At 30.9% G+C, this 17920-nt stretch overlaps 1 protein-coding gene across 1 annotated transcript; it reads left to right on the top strand.

Annotated features, from left to right (window-relative positions):
• Nucleotides 1-5540: 5540 nt before the first annotated feature.
• Nucleotides 5541-17318, top strand: LOC106111944 (ras-related and estrogen-regulated growth inhibitor). The gene is made up of 5 exons (XM_013294157.1): nt 5541-6043; nt 14425-14481; nt 14835-14908; nt 15199-15375; nt 16101-17318. Exons 1-5 carry the CDS (start codon nt 5956-5958, stop codon nt 16332-16334), a joined length of 630 nt encoding a protein of 209 aa, XP_013149611.1. The 5' UTR covers nt 5541-5955; the 3' UTR covers nt 16335-17318.
• Nucleotides 17319-17920: the final 602 nt, after the last annotated feature.

Consider the following 17920-nt stretch of genomic DNA (forward strand, 5'->3'; position numbering starts at 1 on the left):
TTGTTTTCTTGTAGAATTAGAATTTTTACGGGGAATAAGGATTATAATTTTTTTGATTTTTCTCTTTCTAATTTAGTTTTTTTCCTTCTTATAAAATAGAATTTTGGTTGTGGTATTTAATATAGGTGTTTGTTATTTATGTGAGGGTTTGTTTGAAATTCTAAATTTAAAATCATTTTTTTCATTGGTGTTTATTTTTTTACTGCCATTCATGGTTTATTGATATTCTAAAATTGCTTTATCATTTTATTTATTTATTTTTATTGAAATAAAAAATATTTTAAATTCATTTTATAAATAAAAATAATTAATCTTTTTAATTATAATTTTCTGTTAGTTTTGTACATTAATAACGGCCAACAATGTAACCTCTAGATGTTTTTATTTTTTTTAATTAAATAAAGTCGTGCTGTTAAAAACTTAATAATAATAATAGTACGTACTAGTTGTGTTAAATGAATATTCAATTTTTGTATTAAGTTTTTTTATGTGAATTAGTGTTTCAGTCTAAATGTCCAAGAATTTCATCATTCAAAATTTTAACTCCTATCTGTTTTGATTGTATTTCTTAGTATAATGTGACTGGTTGATTACTGATAGATAGAATAAAAAGAATATTGGAATATAGGGAATATTTTGAAGTCTAAAAATAATTTACAGTTCATTTAAAAAACTCTTAAATACGTTTATGTACGGCAAGTTTTTATTATCCAGGGTAAGGTAATGTTAACCATGCTGTCCCCCAGAAGAAAGGGTGTCTTTTTGAAGATCCCCCCTCCCCCCCGATACAAAAAGAGGTCATACTAACGTTACTGATATCAACACTTTAAGTGAAATCCTTAGTGTTTCGATAGTATCTTTGAATTTTTTGGACATTTCGAAATTTTTATTGCTATTTTTGTTATTATTATTTTTATTAATAAGGTCTAGATATAATTTAGAATTAAGAAGTGTACATTGATTCACGGCTCCAATACGACCATTACAAATATATCTTATCTTAGTATGTATATCTTATAGTTAGAAAGGCCGTACCGGTCTTTAGTTTTTAGAATATCCATTAATATTTTAATAAAAATAAGGTCAAATGTCTATGGTTCTTATGTAAATAGTCGTAACTTTAATAATAATTTTTTTTTAGGACAGAACTTTTAAACATTATTTCTTTATATTAAATTTAGTTACGTTACATACAAAAAAAAAACAGTAAACGTGTTCTTATGTTTTTTTTGTTTTTTCTAATAAACAAAATGGTTATCAAGTTGTCCATATGCACAATGATAAAACATTGTGCATATGGCCAACTTCTAAGATACGATTATTTACCTTGGTGCCATTGAGTTTAATGAATTTTTTTACCGACTTACCAAAAGAAGGAGGTACTCAATTTGTCTGTATGTTTTTTATTTTATTTTAACATTGATGTAATACTTATCATATCGTTTTTACATATGTTTTATATCACAATGGAAAGTTTTTTTTTGTAATTCTCACTGTCAAAAAGGAAATCAATTTAAATGAAATAACAGTAAATTTAGGTTACAAAAAACATGGTTGAATCATTAGTAATCACGTTTTTATTTAGTTGGAAAATGTTATTCATGGCAGCTTTTTTTTTTTCATTTTACCAACTTCATTCTTAAAGACTTAAAATAATTGGTATTCGTTTTGGGTTATTTTGGATTAAAGTTACAGTTGATTTGATATTATAAATGTTCTTACATTTACATTTTAGGTCTCGTAATTAGATTATATTTATAATAAACATATTATAATGAAGCTAGGTTAATTAATCAATTGGAAATTCTTAAGTAAGTAGTAAGTTACGTCTATATTTTTACTGTAATCGATAAGCTATCGTGTTATAAACACGCAAATATTGTAATTCTTTTAATATCGTAGTTAGTGAGATAGGTGTGTTTTAAACAATTCTATTAGCGAACCCAAGGAGACAAAGGTAAAGGGACAATCTATCAAATCTTTCTTTACGAATTGAGTTTCCAATTTTACTTTGACACAGTTTATAATGCCAAAACATCTAAATAAAACCAGCATTTGTTTTATATGACAATATTTTTTCAGCAGAAACTCGTGGTTGTTAAAATTATTCAACAAAGCAATTATACCGTCTTAGCCATTGTTTACCTAAGTTGAAAATTTCAGCCTACCCTTCCACGAAATCTTGGGTTCGCCAATGGAAGGATCTAGAATTATTTTACTTTAACTTTTTTCTCCAGGAACCTATAAATGCTACGTACTTCGATAGTTCATTTTCGATTCTTAGTTTTTCCTCTATTAAATTGAAATTTATGCTCTAATAATGCAGCAATCGTCGTCGTATAAATATATATTTTTTTAACTTTATTATATAAACGGCCATTGGCAAGGATCGGAGTTTTTTATAGTTCGTAACACTAATACACTAAATAATATTGAGCCAATAGTTAAATTCCAATAAACATTATATCAAGCCATTGACAACATAAATTCCTTCATTCTTTCATTTATCCATTCACTCACTCTGTATCTTTATTTTATACGTTTTGTAGTTATTGGGTTTAAAAAAATAGGTTATTTACTATAGGTTAGGATCGTAATTATAATAATATCGTTTTCTTTAAGTATTTTAGGTAAAAAAAAATAGTTTGTAAATCAAATTGATATTGACTTGCTTTGTTGTGAAACACTTTATAACATCTATTTGAACACCGTTATGGAAGAAATACTTTAGGATAATTTCATCTCTCCGTTGACCTAACGTATGGCCCCGTTCAACTTAATTGAGTCTTCTGATTTTGCTAGTTATGTTCTTTGTCTTTGTTCTAGGTTTTTAACTGTATACTTCCGATCGTTGAGCATATTCCATTGCATTAAATACCTTTAACAATGATGCAGTATCTTATCCTAATGGTTTCTGTCCAGCTCAAATATCTTTTCCAGCCATTTGTAATTCTTCTCTTGACTTTATTTACGATCAGTTGTTTTGTTTACTGAAAATTCATCTATGTCATTTGGATGTCATCTATTTTTATTTTCTTTCTGGTGCCATACGTTATACCTTTTCTGAGTTTAGTTTGAACTACCTTTTTTCTTTCAGTTGCCAGTTTACCTATCATTCTTTTTTTATTATTCTATTCGATTCGTTTATGTTCATATGCAAATAAAACTATTGCATCGTAAAACCTTAGCTTTGTCAGTTAAACACCATCATCATATGTACTAAACATTTAAAATGCTTTAGTTATTTATGTGAATAAGATTGTTCGTAGATTTAATAATGGTAATTTAAGTTGTTAGTATAACATAAAATATAGAGTTGTAAGCTCGTAAGTAAACGTACATAATAATGTTTTAAATACCACCATAGAATTTCATAGCATTAATTATCAGAACAATATAAGTTTGTTCTATAAACTTATTATTATATAGCTTATGAATTATTATTAACGCAAAATTATTAATCATAAATTTGCCTTTATTAGTCAATGGTCTTGGACAACTTTGCTTTTATAAAAAGGAACGGAGAGCGCGCTTTTCTTTGTCACGCATGGCAAATTCTTCTAAACCCACCATGTCAGGTCTATGGAGGCCAGAACTTAATTCCGCTATCCCAGTCCCATTTGGTTTTCATTGCATTATCCTCCTTTTCTAACCCCTATTGGGAAGACAGGATCTGTCGCACTGTTAAACCAAACATCCTATCTTGTGAGCTAGACTTCCCCTGGAGTTTGGTTTGCGGGTTTTCGCTTTATCCGGGCTAAGAGCCTGACCAGTCCACTCTTCACAAACCAAAGTAAACCGAGCAGGGCCGGGGTCCACATCTTTCTTAACATTACACAACTTTTATCAAATCGTCAGTCTTAACTACATATCGCGAATTTGGACAATAAACATTAATTTTAATTCCTTTAAACAAGAATATGAGTTAAATTTTCAACGGTTAAATTAAAAGAATGCTTAGTTATTTTAATGTATTTTTTTTATAATTCACGTCAAAATATCTAAGCATTGCTTACCAAAGCTAAGCATTAATTTTGTGCCAAATTATTGTAAGTTTTTCTATTATTAAAATTTCACACGACTGGCTCAATGAAAGACTATAATTACATTACTTAATAATGTATAATAAGTAATTGACCAAGCTGTAGTTGCATGCTCATTTCTTTTTTGTGATATTTTAATGTAAACTGAACTTGAGAAAACAATTTTCTTAAAAGAAAATTTTAGGCTAAGATGTTTTAAATTACGACAGTTTGTGTAATGTTAACTTTATGCCCCTTAATTTTTCAATCATATTTTAGCAATACAAGTTTTTTCTTCTTTCTGTTATATTTCTATAGTATGCTTATTTTCCGATTTTCTTTTTCACGTTGATAAAATCAATAAATTAGGAAACACCTAATTTCTTTTCTCATATTGTCATTTAATATATACTTAAGTTAATTTAATGTAAGGACGTAGGATTTAAGAGTAAAATAATTGAATTAATACTACTTAAGCGTAGTTAAGTTGTAGCATAATGAGTAATAAGTTTTTAATTTCGTTGCATTGTGTTTAGAGTTTTATATTTGTGTTTTGGGTTCTCGTTTTATCTACGATTTTAATTGTTTTGTGTATGTTTTATTGTTTTAAACTATGTCTTTGATGTTATGTTTTTTTGTTCTTTTTTTTTACAAAATGTAGAGTTCGTGAAATAATAAAGAAACATTTAAAAATTCCATATCGCATAACCTTAGAAAACATGTTATTGCACGTTACGTATTACCTTTCAAAATTCACGTATCTAATTTTTAGAACTATTATTATTTTTGATTTTGATAGGAAAATAAACAAAATATTCTATTGTAATAGCCCAAAAAGCTTAGTTTCTCTCTCGAGAGAAAAATCAATTGTTTATTCCAAATTAAAAAAAAGGTAATTCCATTGTTGCTTAAGTTGAAAATGTCTCGATTTTAGTTTTAATTTACTGTTTAATTTAATTATTGATTTAATTGTATGTAATTTGTAAGTAATAGTTGGATAAATGTAAAGCTTGAACAAGAAACGCGCATCAAGCAATAATCGAGTAGTTTTAGTGAGTAAGACGGTTTTTTCTATGTGTATAGTGTAGCATAAAAACTAATTGTAACTACTTAATTGTAAATTTAAGGGAAATAAATGTGTATATTTTGCTTATTTATGGTTTTAATTGTTACTTAAAATAGATGGTAAACGTAAAACGATAGATATAGATGCAAATACATTGCTTGTTTATTCTAACAGAATCGTGAACAAGAACAAAATTGTTTTAAACGAAATAAAACAGTGCCAAGATGTTAAATATGTCATAAAAGTTATTATAAACAATGGAAGTGATAATGCCGTTTAGTGCTTGCGAATATTTTAATTGTACTCCAAAGATGAGACCTGGCGCTTCGCCAGTCAGCACACGATGCATACCTAACTCGCACCGAGCCGCTTCCAACATAATATCTACTCACTCTTTATCTAGAGTGCCGGATGTGAACGCCGGTTACATACCAATCCTCGTAGCTTCTATCCCAAGCGTAAAAATCCCATTACTAACTGCCTAATTATCTAGCTTGAAGAAACTACGAATATGATGTCTGTACCTAATTGTAAGACTATTGTTTAACTGCTAAAAATGTTTGAGAATGTATGAGTTATGTGGTAGTGGGTGCGAAACAGTGTCAAGAGTGAGGGGCGGCGTTGGCCTGCGGCCATGGGCACGTGGCGTCGTAAGGAAGCCCGATGCGATGCGACGTAAACACGCCTATTCGCACAACTGATCTTGGCCAGATCTTGACCCATTAACACGGGTGCCGATGTCAGAGCTGTGTCGCTTGGGGTATTAATAGCTGGTAAGCGGGAGCGGGGTTGTGTTCAGCGTACGCGCACGCCGCCTACGGGCCATTCCACGAGATCTCCGTGCGCCGGGACCATGATCGCGGGAAAATGACATCTCGAGGCATAAGACGGAAGAAATCCTCGCTCTCCGAAGTGAAAGTGGCTGTGATCGGTGCACCTTCCGTCGGCAAAAGCGGTATGTGAGCTCGCGAGACATGAACACGGAAGCGCTCATGTTTAGTGGTTTGTTATAAGGAAGGTTTTCGTACAACTTTTTGATAATTTCATAATTAGCTCTTGTGATGCATCTCAAATGGTAAGTGGTTGTAGCTAAGTGTTATTAAAATAAAAGTAATAATTGTTAAAACAAAAGTTAACTTTGTTGCTGCCATTCTCTTTATGTGATATGTTCAAATCGATACATAAATACAAACATACCTAAATTCAAAATGATTTTTAATACGTGTAGGTACCTCGTTTATTGGTTAAATTTTTGCGGTTTCTTTAAACATTTTATATGTAAGTAGTAATATGCTCTTGGCTTTAAACGGTGTATAAATATTGAATAAAATGTTCCATGAATATTGCATAAAATTACTTTCCTATTATATTATGAGTTGACGTCGCAACATATATAAAAAAATTCCTACGCGATTCTGAAGACATTGCTACGACCACGAAAATAAAATTATTGAATCAAAGTTACTTCCAAGGTTAAACTAACAAATTATTCACTAGCAAATTGCCACATTAAATATATTTTCGGACCCAATTAGAATGGTTTGGCAAATATTTATGTGTAAGTCATTTTAACATTACAATTTACGTATCTAATAATGTTTAGTAGGAACTGCAATCCTATTTGACTGAGAAACTTCAATGAATACTAAGTCAAAATTTATCAGTTTGAAAGCTATTTGCATTAAATATTTGAGTATTTTACATGTCTTAAAACTATACACCTAAAGGTGTACCAGACAAGACGAGACTTTTGCCAGACAGTTGTTTCTACTCCATGTCGCTTGACATTGCCAAAATTTTAACACGAAGGTCTTTACTAGACGCAGTTGTTTTAAATCTACAACTATGCATCTAAACATCTACATGGAATGTGTACATATTTATAGATTGATTTACAAACTGTGCAAGTATGTACGAATTTTGCATTTTAAACCGGATCGATCTTACGTTTAATTGAAGAATGATAAATTCTTGAGAAATCCATTAAAAACGTGAAATACCCACAATATTCTTTAGAGTTTATACATTAAGACATGGCATATTCTAATCATATAAATAGCCAATTAATAAAACGAAATTAGATGCTGCATGTAAAACAGATTTTTATAATTCCTGCCTACTCCTATGGATGCTACTGTTAATGTTACAAGCCATGAAAATTTTATAGATGCGAAATAAATCATCAAACGAGATTAGAATGTACGATTTTTATTAGAACCACGATCTAAAAATGTTCCTTCATTGTGGCTTTCATTGTTTTCAACGATTACATCAGTCTTATATTATCAAAGCAGATTATTTTACGAAAAAAAAAATTAATAACCGGTTATTATAAGTGAATCATACAACTATGCTATTAAAATATAGTGTCACGAAAATATTACAGTTATGAGAAATTACATTAGTTATAATAATATGACTCATTGATTTTAGTCGTACATTTCACGATTTTGTTTCATATCCTTCACTTTAGTAAATAAACAACCTGATTCTACAGTGAAACATTTCAAGTTTTAAATTAGTAAATTAATTGACTATTAATCAAATGAAATGTGCGGGTTAAATCACGGGGATTTATTTGTTTTTATCTCATCTCATGATTAAATAGATAATTGTATATTAAAATATTAAGCCGTAAACGTTCGATTCTTACGTACCAGTTCTGCTGTTGCGCTCTGGACTTGCTGAGGTCATTTTATTTATTTATAACAGTAACATTGAATAACACGTGTGTAATGCTTGCGACCATTGCCGCAAAGCGAAATCGCTATATACAAAAACATATTTTATTTTTACTATACATAAATAAAACTCAAATACCAAGAACTTTAAACCTCCGATAGGGAGTTTAGAAACAATATTTGGTAAACATCCTGCTCATAATGTTTAAGAAATACGAGTGTCCATTTCCTGTATTTACATAGGCAATAATATGCATTACTATGTTCACACTTTATGTCAGCTTGCTACTTTCGCATATCTTCACAGACAAATGCAGGGTGAGCTTACTGCGGTTTGTGGAACCTCCATCAAGGGCACCCCTTTCCTGCCCTTGTATTGCTATACGTCCCCTCGATTCAAAAGATTATATCCTACGCAGCCGCGCCTAGAAATCGCGAGCCGCAAGTTTGGATGGCATTATACTTACTATGTTTTTGTACAATGTTTATTGTTTTCAAATATTCTAAGATCTTTTTTCTTTGTAACACTTCCAGGGTAGACATGTTTAAAAGGGAACCGACTAACTACTACTAAGGGAACGCTTAACTAACAAAGAATAAATTAAAGTAAAAGTAAATTAATTAAAAGCGCAAATATATCAAAATACTTAGATTCGTTAGTGAGTCGATTAGAACTTAGGGTTAAAATTTTACATTACATGATTCAAAGATGAAAAGTCACTAAGATTATGAATTTATCAACCTAGTTAAACGTTTTTATTAAATCCATAAAACTCGTTATCAATACGTTTCTTTATGCGTTTCGTGTTTGCCAATAAAGAATTAAAAAGATAGATCACAAAGTACGATATACTGTTGAAAATGAATATGCCACAAAACATATCCCTTTACTCGTTTATCATGTTCTGTTGTAGTACACCCACGCAGTCGGTTTTACTATTTGTGCGTCTTGTCAAAATAGATCCCGTAGTTGAATTTTTAAGTGACATCTGACGGGATAATGTGCTCCCCGTAATACGAGCTACCATTAGGGGTTAACGTTTTGCAATTTACTTACTATTTTTCAGTTTGAACTTGAAGTCGGCACATTTCTAGTTCATTAATTACAACTAGATGAGATCTAAAGTTTCCGTAATACCTGATGTACTCGATATTTATATTAGTTATAATAAAAAAACAAAGAAAATGGTCCAAATAATTACTATAAAGTCAGCGAGTATATAGTTTAAGTACCTTTCCGATGGCGTTAACTCAGGTCATATCAAAGTGATTCAAATATATTCTGAAATGTCTTTGGGTCATATTGAATCAAGACAAGGCGCAGATGGCACGTAGGATGGTAATTGGAATGATTTCGACGCTTCGGGTCTGTATCGTATTCGTACATTACACGTCTAATTTTGGCGGCAACATTGTGTATTGGTGCGTAAACTCCGACTTGAATATGGGTCAATGATCATGAATTCCATCGCTCTCGTACTTTCGTACGAGTTTCAGAATATGTACGTATTATCTATGGTTGTACGTCAAATCTTATTATTTAGATATACTCTCGTATCGAAAATTTTATTTCACAAATGCGTATATTCTAGCAAAAGAAACGTATTTTTTCTTATCATAATATGCCTGTCATATCGGATACCATCGCTTCTCCGTTTCATATCTTGAAGTAGTAGATTCGAACTATAAGGCAATTATTATTGAGATCTTAAAATCTGAAAAGATCTTAACAAAGTCGTTATAGCAACTGGCATTAGTGAAAATGTTTATAAAATGTAATTACACTCGATAAAATGATCATATCTGTCTAAACCTGTCGTGATGAAAGACGACCGACTGTGATATATTGTTTACGAAGTTCACAATGGTTGTTAACACATAATTTTTTAAGAATATAAACATTTTCTCTGCGTGCACTTTGATCTCGGTTGATTTCAGAGTACATTAAGTAATGTTAAAACGTGTTCGATCCAATGTTGAAGCGTAGAGAACAATTGAAAATAACCTCGAGTTCGCACTGTCTAATTCCGTTATGCCGAACGTAATTTGAAACGCGCGAATTTTTGTGCATTTATTTAGCTGATTTTTATTAAGAAGTAATTTTCGGATTCATTCGCATTATTGTAATACATTAGTAAATAAATAAGCAGAACAACAAATAAACAGCCCTTTTGTAGATTGGTTCGTTCTATAAGAAATCCCTCAAGTAGGACGCAATAGTACGTGCTTCATTGCAATTTAAGTGATGTACATATATTGAGCAGTCGATCATCATGTTTATAATTGTTTTAGAGAGCACAGTAGATTTCGGTTGACCACGAGTTCATTTGTGAAAATCATTTATGTTCCTTACTTGACATCCAATTTGTATTTTAAGTAACAAGAAAATTGAATATTCAAGTATTTCATTAAGATTATTTTAAACGTGGTCAAGATCCTTTAGACAGATCAGTTGAAAATTAGCCGCGGGGACAGATGTATTTTTAAAAGCAAACATTCGGTAACGCTACCAGTCATTTACAATTAGCGCATTATACAATACTTATTTCGTTTTGTCATCGTAAATCGTTTACATGTGTGATATCCCTGTAGAGTGCTACCGAGCTGGCGCTACGCCAAACATCAAGTGTTAGAACAATCTGCGTAAACTATGTTTGTTTACGAATTGATTTATGTCATAAAAATAAACAACACCTAATAATTTTGTCATGATATAACGATGTTAAATCAATATAATCAGATTTTGATGAAACCATTAACACATATTATACTCAAATGACGTAAAATGTATTAAACGATGGGTACCTGAAAGTCTGAACGGGCGATAAAATACACGCACGCATTTAGCGTAACTTACCTCTTTCAATTTTATATCCTTAAATTTACGGTTATTTGAAACAATCAATCACTTTTGCAATATAAATCTTCTTGCTCAAGGTTTATTTATCCTTTCAATTTGTAAACCACTGAAGCGTTATTAAAAAGTTATAAATTTAATATTTTAATTATTTACAACTTGTTAACAACATATTGAATCTTGTCATAATATTGATGAATTGATAGTATACGAGAAAATAACCTTGTTCCAATGCCACCTATCCATTCACGGTTCGTTTGACGTCACCGAATTATCGTTTCAATTCTCGATAGACTTCGATGCATTTGAGCAAACACATATAAAAATTAAGCAGTGGCTGTGATATTTTTCATTTTTATCACAATGCAATATTTGACTATCATTGTATTCGGTGCTTGGTTATCCTATTGAAATGTAGAATAAATTATAAAAAGCTTATCTTCATTAATTTGTATACTTCCTAATTAATAAATAAAACCGCATTATAACTTTAAATAAACCTTCATATCTCGGTTAAAATAGACCATCTGAAAATATTTTACAAGGTTATATTAATCAATAATATTAATTCTACACCACGGAAACGTTTCAATTTTAGTACATTGTACGGAAAAGCGTCTATGATTCAGCCAACACTGCCAGTACCCAAATGATTGCGTAGGACTCACCCACTAGAAACGTCTTAACTACTCACAAAAATTATGTTTCGGCAGAGTTTATTCTATTTTTATTAAACATAAAGAAGTCACTGCTTCTTTCCTGCTATCGTTGAGTATTTTAAGACTTTAGAATAAACAACGGTTATTTGCGAACGGCGCGACGATATAGCTGTTTAACTTGCAGAGAATAAAATAGTAAAAGCTCTTGCGTATTTTGAAGCGGTTGTGGTCATAAAATTAATTAACTGATTAACGCAAACGCACCCAAAAAGGACTCCTTAAAATACGCGCAAATTCCATTTTAATATCTTAAATAATTCTTAGTATAAGTGTTTCTATAGATGACTAAAAAGATCGATAAATGCACTCCTGGAAAAACTATTTTCTTTGGACATCAATAAACATCGTTCTTATTTTTGAAAATTAATCAGAACAAAGCCTAAATTGGCGGCAATGGGGTACGTTTACATTACTTAATATGTAATTTAAATTGATGAATCCTTATTAAATATCGTCAATAATTCGTTGTAGAATCTTGTTTTTAAAGACAGGAGGGAGAAATATTTCCTTCGCGTTTTTCAATTGTCGTTACATTTAACAATACTCTGCTCGATTTAAATGTAAGTGATGGTGAGACGACCGAGTATTTAAATAATTCATTTCACGTGTTAGTGGTTTAGTTCATTAATATTCTGGTTGAGTTCACTGGAAGATCATGCTCCATTAAACGTTCAAAAAAAAACTAATCTATATTAATTATTATTTTTTGGGAACACCATAGATTAGTAATGTAAAGAAATACGTACATTATGAAAATGTTTATTAAAGCTAGTGTTTATTTATATGTTTCCTACGACCATTCAAAATTTATTTTATTTCACAAAAAATAAGTTCTGTTTAATTGTAAAATTACATAATATACAAATATTAGGGGTATTCTTTGAGTTTAACCATGATTATAAATTTGCTTTCTTACCATAGGTTGGTGTAAATAACCATAAAGCTTTAACAATTAACAAGTACCAATGCATTACGGTAAGCAATAACCGTAAATAGAACGAAATCATATTCTGGGTCAGTAACTTGCCGTTATGGGATAATTTGTTTCTATTCTCGTGATATAATGTGGCGTAGATCGTGCCAAAAATTCGGGAATGACGCAATTTTTGGAATAAACGAATATGAAAATAATACATATAGTTACATATTTTAAGTTTCATTGTGCAAAGTCAGTAGACATTTGATGTCTAAGGTACTGACTCAAGAAATGGACATCGTGAATTCGAATCTCTCATATTCGACTGCTTTTAACCAAGTAAGATTTTTAGTAAAAGTCATTCAAAGTAAAGTTGGTAATAATAAGCAAATTGAAAGAATAAAAACATGGATTCTGATATGACGGCTGATACAAATGTATGGAAGAACACCACATAGGGCTAGGACAAGTTGATGATGAATGTTAACAAAAAAAATATTTTACATCATGCATAATACAACAGTACGATTTTAAATTTATTTCATTTAAGTTAATTTCCAAGTAGGTAAAAATAAACATTTGCTTTTAAAACGCCGGCATTAATACTGGTCATAAATATCTTCTCAAGACAACACACCCTCTATATTTCAGTATAGCAAAAATAAGATCGGAATGTCAGATACTGGCAACATTGTACGCAAATAAAACGTAACGTGTACACAAATGGGCAGTGAAAACAAACACTCAGTGTGAATTTGAAAAAAAAAATACTACGAGAATTAGGTACATCACAATCTCGAACAGAACTTACATTTATGTGTTTAGTTAGCGTGTTTATAACATTTGCAAAACAAGATTTCTCTTTCGGTCCGTTTTATTGTATAGGTGAAAAAGTAAACGACTAACCTCATAATTAATCAACACGCTTACTAATAATCATATATAATGTTAGAGGAAGTACGTTATTTATTGATGTTAAGTGGATTTGAACTCGAGTAATGATTGTATTAACAAGCCTATACGAACTCTGCATAATTGATGGTCGTAGAAGTGCCAAAATATCTTTACCAGTGCAAATTGTCAAACCTAAATATCTTTACAAGAACAATGTTGCGCTACTGCATACCCATTGTTCCTCTCAATTACATATTGTTACTAAAATGACGTGATCGTGAAGTATTCTATGATCTACATACATGGAGCAAAAACTTTGCTCTCCTTTTTAAAAAAAAATGCCTCAATAGTTAAACTTATAATACGTTATATATTCTTTATCATCAGTGGTCGAATTTTGAAATATGTTCAACTATTTATATTAATAAAAATTATAGAAAAAAAAAATACTTTGTAATACAACTTTATATCAGCGTAGAGTTTATTTTTGACACAAGCAACTAGATCATACATGTTACGGTGTATTTTATGAGATTAAAATGAGTTTGCCAGAGTTTTTTTATAGTTTATATAATTAAAACCTGAAATATATACATAACTTTTATAAATAGTCATATAAGGTGGTATGACTTTATGCAACGCGATCTCATCTTACTAACATTATAAATGCGAAAGTTTGGATGGATGGATGTTTGTTAGAGTTTGTAGCCTAAATGGCTCAACGGGTTTATGGCCTAAACAGCGGATTTCGATGAAATTTGGCATAGTTGTAGAACATAGTCTGGAAGAACACATAGGCTACTTACTTTTCTTTTTTTAATTCCTCGCGGGCGGAGTCGCGGGAGAAAGTTAGTTCTACATACTTGTACACTATGTACAACAATTGTTAGTAATATAAATATTTTATTAGCATTTCTTTGACATATTTATGCTCAGCTTCAATGCACTGCGAAGTTTTACGAGTTTTTGAGAGGATTCAAAATTATTTAAGTAAAATGATGAACGATAAATCCAATGAAGAAATACTATCATATAAATTCTTCAAAATAATAAAGTCAATTTATTTGTTTCGTTTGGATTTCTAATTTTGGTACATTTTTATAAAAAATTACATTTATTGTTTTTTTTTAATAAATACCGGATGACCGTAAGGTATTATTCGATATAATACCGTCATAAACGTAGAAAATCGGAGATCTTAAAATCGGAAAACTTAAACCACTTACAAACTATTATTTTTACTCACATAACTATTTTTTTGCTTTACAGCGCTGACCGTGCGGTTTCTTACCAAGCGGTATATCGGAGAATACGATCATCAACAAGGTAATATTTTGTACAGAGTATATTTCATTCTATAATTTTTACACTGAAACTGAAATAATTGTTTTAATGAATATCAAGCTATTTGTATTAATAATTTTCTTTTTGTAAAATATTACTTTTTCGACCGGCGTTATCTATTAAAATATTGAGATCAATTATATTGTGAACAATGAACAATAATAAGTAACCAAATGACCTCACTAGATGGCGTCAATTGTCATTATTGCCTTCATTTTTTGTCATGTTCATTTTATAAACGCAGGATACTACACTGTAACAAATAATCTAAAGATATCTAAGTAAAAATAAAAATTAGAGCCACTATTAATTTTGTTTTAATTTTCTTTTTTCAGACAGCAAGTACAAACACGAAGCTCTACTTGATGGAGAACCAATATTATTTGAGATATTGGACACTTGTCCAAAGGTAATGTCCATAACAATAGTCTTAATTACCCGATTGACTGATATTTATACTTGTATGTGTATATCTGGTCAATTGTAATCGCTTGTACCTTATCCAACCAATTTTGAATTGTGAGTTATAATTCGATTCCAATTCTGATTTAAGCTCGACGGTTTTAAATATTTATATTTTATATTTTAAAGTCGATATTTCTATCAGTCTAATCAACTTAACTAACTAACCTTAATTTCAACCTTCTGTAGTTTGTCCATTATTAATTTTATGTTCTAAAGATAAGTGCTTTGACGCAGAGTTTGGAGGAGCTACCTGGCAATGAAATAGCGCAATGGGCTGACGGTCTGTTCCTGGTTTACTCCATCACAGACCGTGAATCATTCAACTACGTGCGTCGAGCTAAACAGAGTCTGCACCCAGATGTGCCGCTCACACTTGTAGGGAATAAGGCTGATATGGTACATTTAAGACAGGTAATTCTATACATATAATATCTGCGGGGTATCTTCTTAGGTACCTCTTGGTAATGGATAGATCAAGTGAAGGAAGTCTAGATTAAGAAAAGAAAGAAAAAATACAATTTGAAGCATGGGCGTTGCTAGCCGAAGATCTAGGCTATAGTACTAGGTGAGGAAGGGATTTGTCGTGAATGGTCTTATTCGAAGTTATCTTATACTTGTTTTTATTTTTCTATTTTTTTAGTGCCTTTTCCCCCTTACGACACCCATGTTTTGAGAATGAAAAATGTTTTATTCCGACCCCATATATGATAATTCTACTATTTCAAAGAAAAATTCAATGTGTCTGTAATTTTGAATAACTCCAGGACCAAATTTGTCACTACAATGTGCGAGTTGGTGTTTTGCCAAATATATCGCTTGGCAAAGAATCCTATCTTCCTGGATCGAATTTGTTACAAGAATAGTCCGGCTATTAAATTCAAAGATAGAATAAACCATTGCCATATACTGCAGACAGATATTAAGTGTGTTATTTTTAAAATTATTTGATATCGACGGTGCCTTTACTTAAGGGTAATAGGGACACAGATGTCAAAAAGAGAGAATGCCGCGATGAGTTCAATCTCATCGCTTAAGGTTTTTTAACAATAGATGTGATCTCACATACCGTAGTTATAGAATAGTATAACCGAGGTGTAAAAATATTTACAAAGAGATATTACTTTTCCGTGTTGCAGGTGAGTCCGGAGGAAGGTGAAATATTAGCGAAAGATTTTGAATGCAGCTTTGCAGAAGTGGCGGCAGCAGAACAAGTGAATCAAGTCGGAGAAGTGTTCCATGAACTTTGCCGTGAGGTGTTGTCCCTTAGGAAACGGGCGAAGCATAGTTTGCTCGACAGAATGCTCGGTTCAAAGAGCGCATATCGAGTCTATTCCAGAGGGAAAAGTGACAGCGCTTTGCCCAAAGACTAATTAGACGTTTTATGTGCATTTAGCCACTTAAAGTTTGATAAGTTGATTGGCCATATTTTGTGGTCGCTAGAGCAAACGGATTCATTTCATAGTAACTGTATGTGAGGTGCTCTGTGTATGAGATTAGAAAATAAATAACTACTGTCGAGTCAAATGTGTAGATAATTTAATAAACAGGTTAAGAATTTTTTATAAATACAGTATTATAATTTATCCCTCAGTTTACAAATCTACATAAACGTATATTGTTGTCATTCAAAAAGGAGAGGGATAAATATATGTTTTTGTACAGTCGGGGAATCTGGTGGTGTACCGACCACATTCGTTTCAATGTTCTGTACACATTGACACGACAACGCGGAACATTAAGCAAAAGGAAAACTTTTAAATCAGTCTGTATGAAAATTTCAGCATCTTAGTGCTAATTGTTTGTATTTATAAAAGAGGCGGAGTTTGTCTCGTTTCAAGATAAGGCAATTTTCTACAGGTGGAACACCGCTGATATCCGCGATTGTGCATGTGTTTCGGCATTGGAAACGTTGTAATATTTCGTTCAACAAATGTTTTAGTTTTTTTTTTATATACTGTTTCTCAAAATATCGAATCTTATACAACAATAAATTGTCATAAATTTAATTATATTTCCTTTAGCTCGTTAATTTGCTTTGACTACTGTAATTTTATTACATTTTCCACATTGTAGAAGTAGAATAGAGTACCTAATAGACTATCAATTCTTTTGTAACTATGAAAAATGATCACTTAAATGTTATTTATTAAGTTTGTATCATAAAAGTAGGATAACTTAATAAAAAGTGCTGAACTTTTATATGTTTAGAGCGCACACGCCTTTGACTAAACTATTGCAAAACTGTTTAGTTGCGCTTTGATTACTATGAGCTTATAAAGACGTGTGCACTCTACTCCATTTTTAGTTGTGCAACTAAACAGTTAAATGGCCTGAGAAACAATTGACAATCGACAATGGCACAACTGTTGTGCGATAGTTTAGTCAAACATGTGCCGCCGCTCTTAGGTAAAAAAAACAATTGCCAAATGTGCCTCAGTATGTCCGTGCACTTCAAATTGACTGGCTTAAAATATTTAAAACAAATATCAAAAGCCAGTTAGGTATGTAATAATACAAGGTTAGAATATGCTTTTATGATTAAAATAAATATGTTTTAATAAATAAATAAGGGTTACAATATATCGTTTTATTTATATTTTGTTAAGAACATACGAATCTATTATAATATCAACTGTTACCTAAGTTGAATTAATTATTTATAAATTGTAACTTGAAACATTATGTAACTTACTAAAATTCTTTATTCCGAAGTCGAAAACGAACAGTTTATCTATACTATTATTAGGAAAATTGTTGCATACATTTTTGTATGCTATGAATAAACTCAAAAACGACTTAGCCAATATCAAAAATTCTTTTACCATTTGAAAGCTGCATTATCACTGAAAAACAGGCTATATTGATATTTTTTTTCTAATCAGCGCAAACAAAGTGACGATTGCAGGTAATATAATAAAATCTGGAAAAAAATTTGACAATTCATTGCCACGATATA

The sequence above is a fragment of the Papilio polytes genome, unplaced genomic scaffold (assembly GCF_000836215.1).
Source record: "Papilio polytes unplaced genomic scaffold, Ppol_1.0 DF824381.1, whole genome shotgun sequence".
Lineage (NCBI taxonomy): Eukaryota > Metazoa > Arthropoda > Insecta > Lepidoptera > Papilionidae > Papilio > Papilio polytes.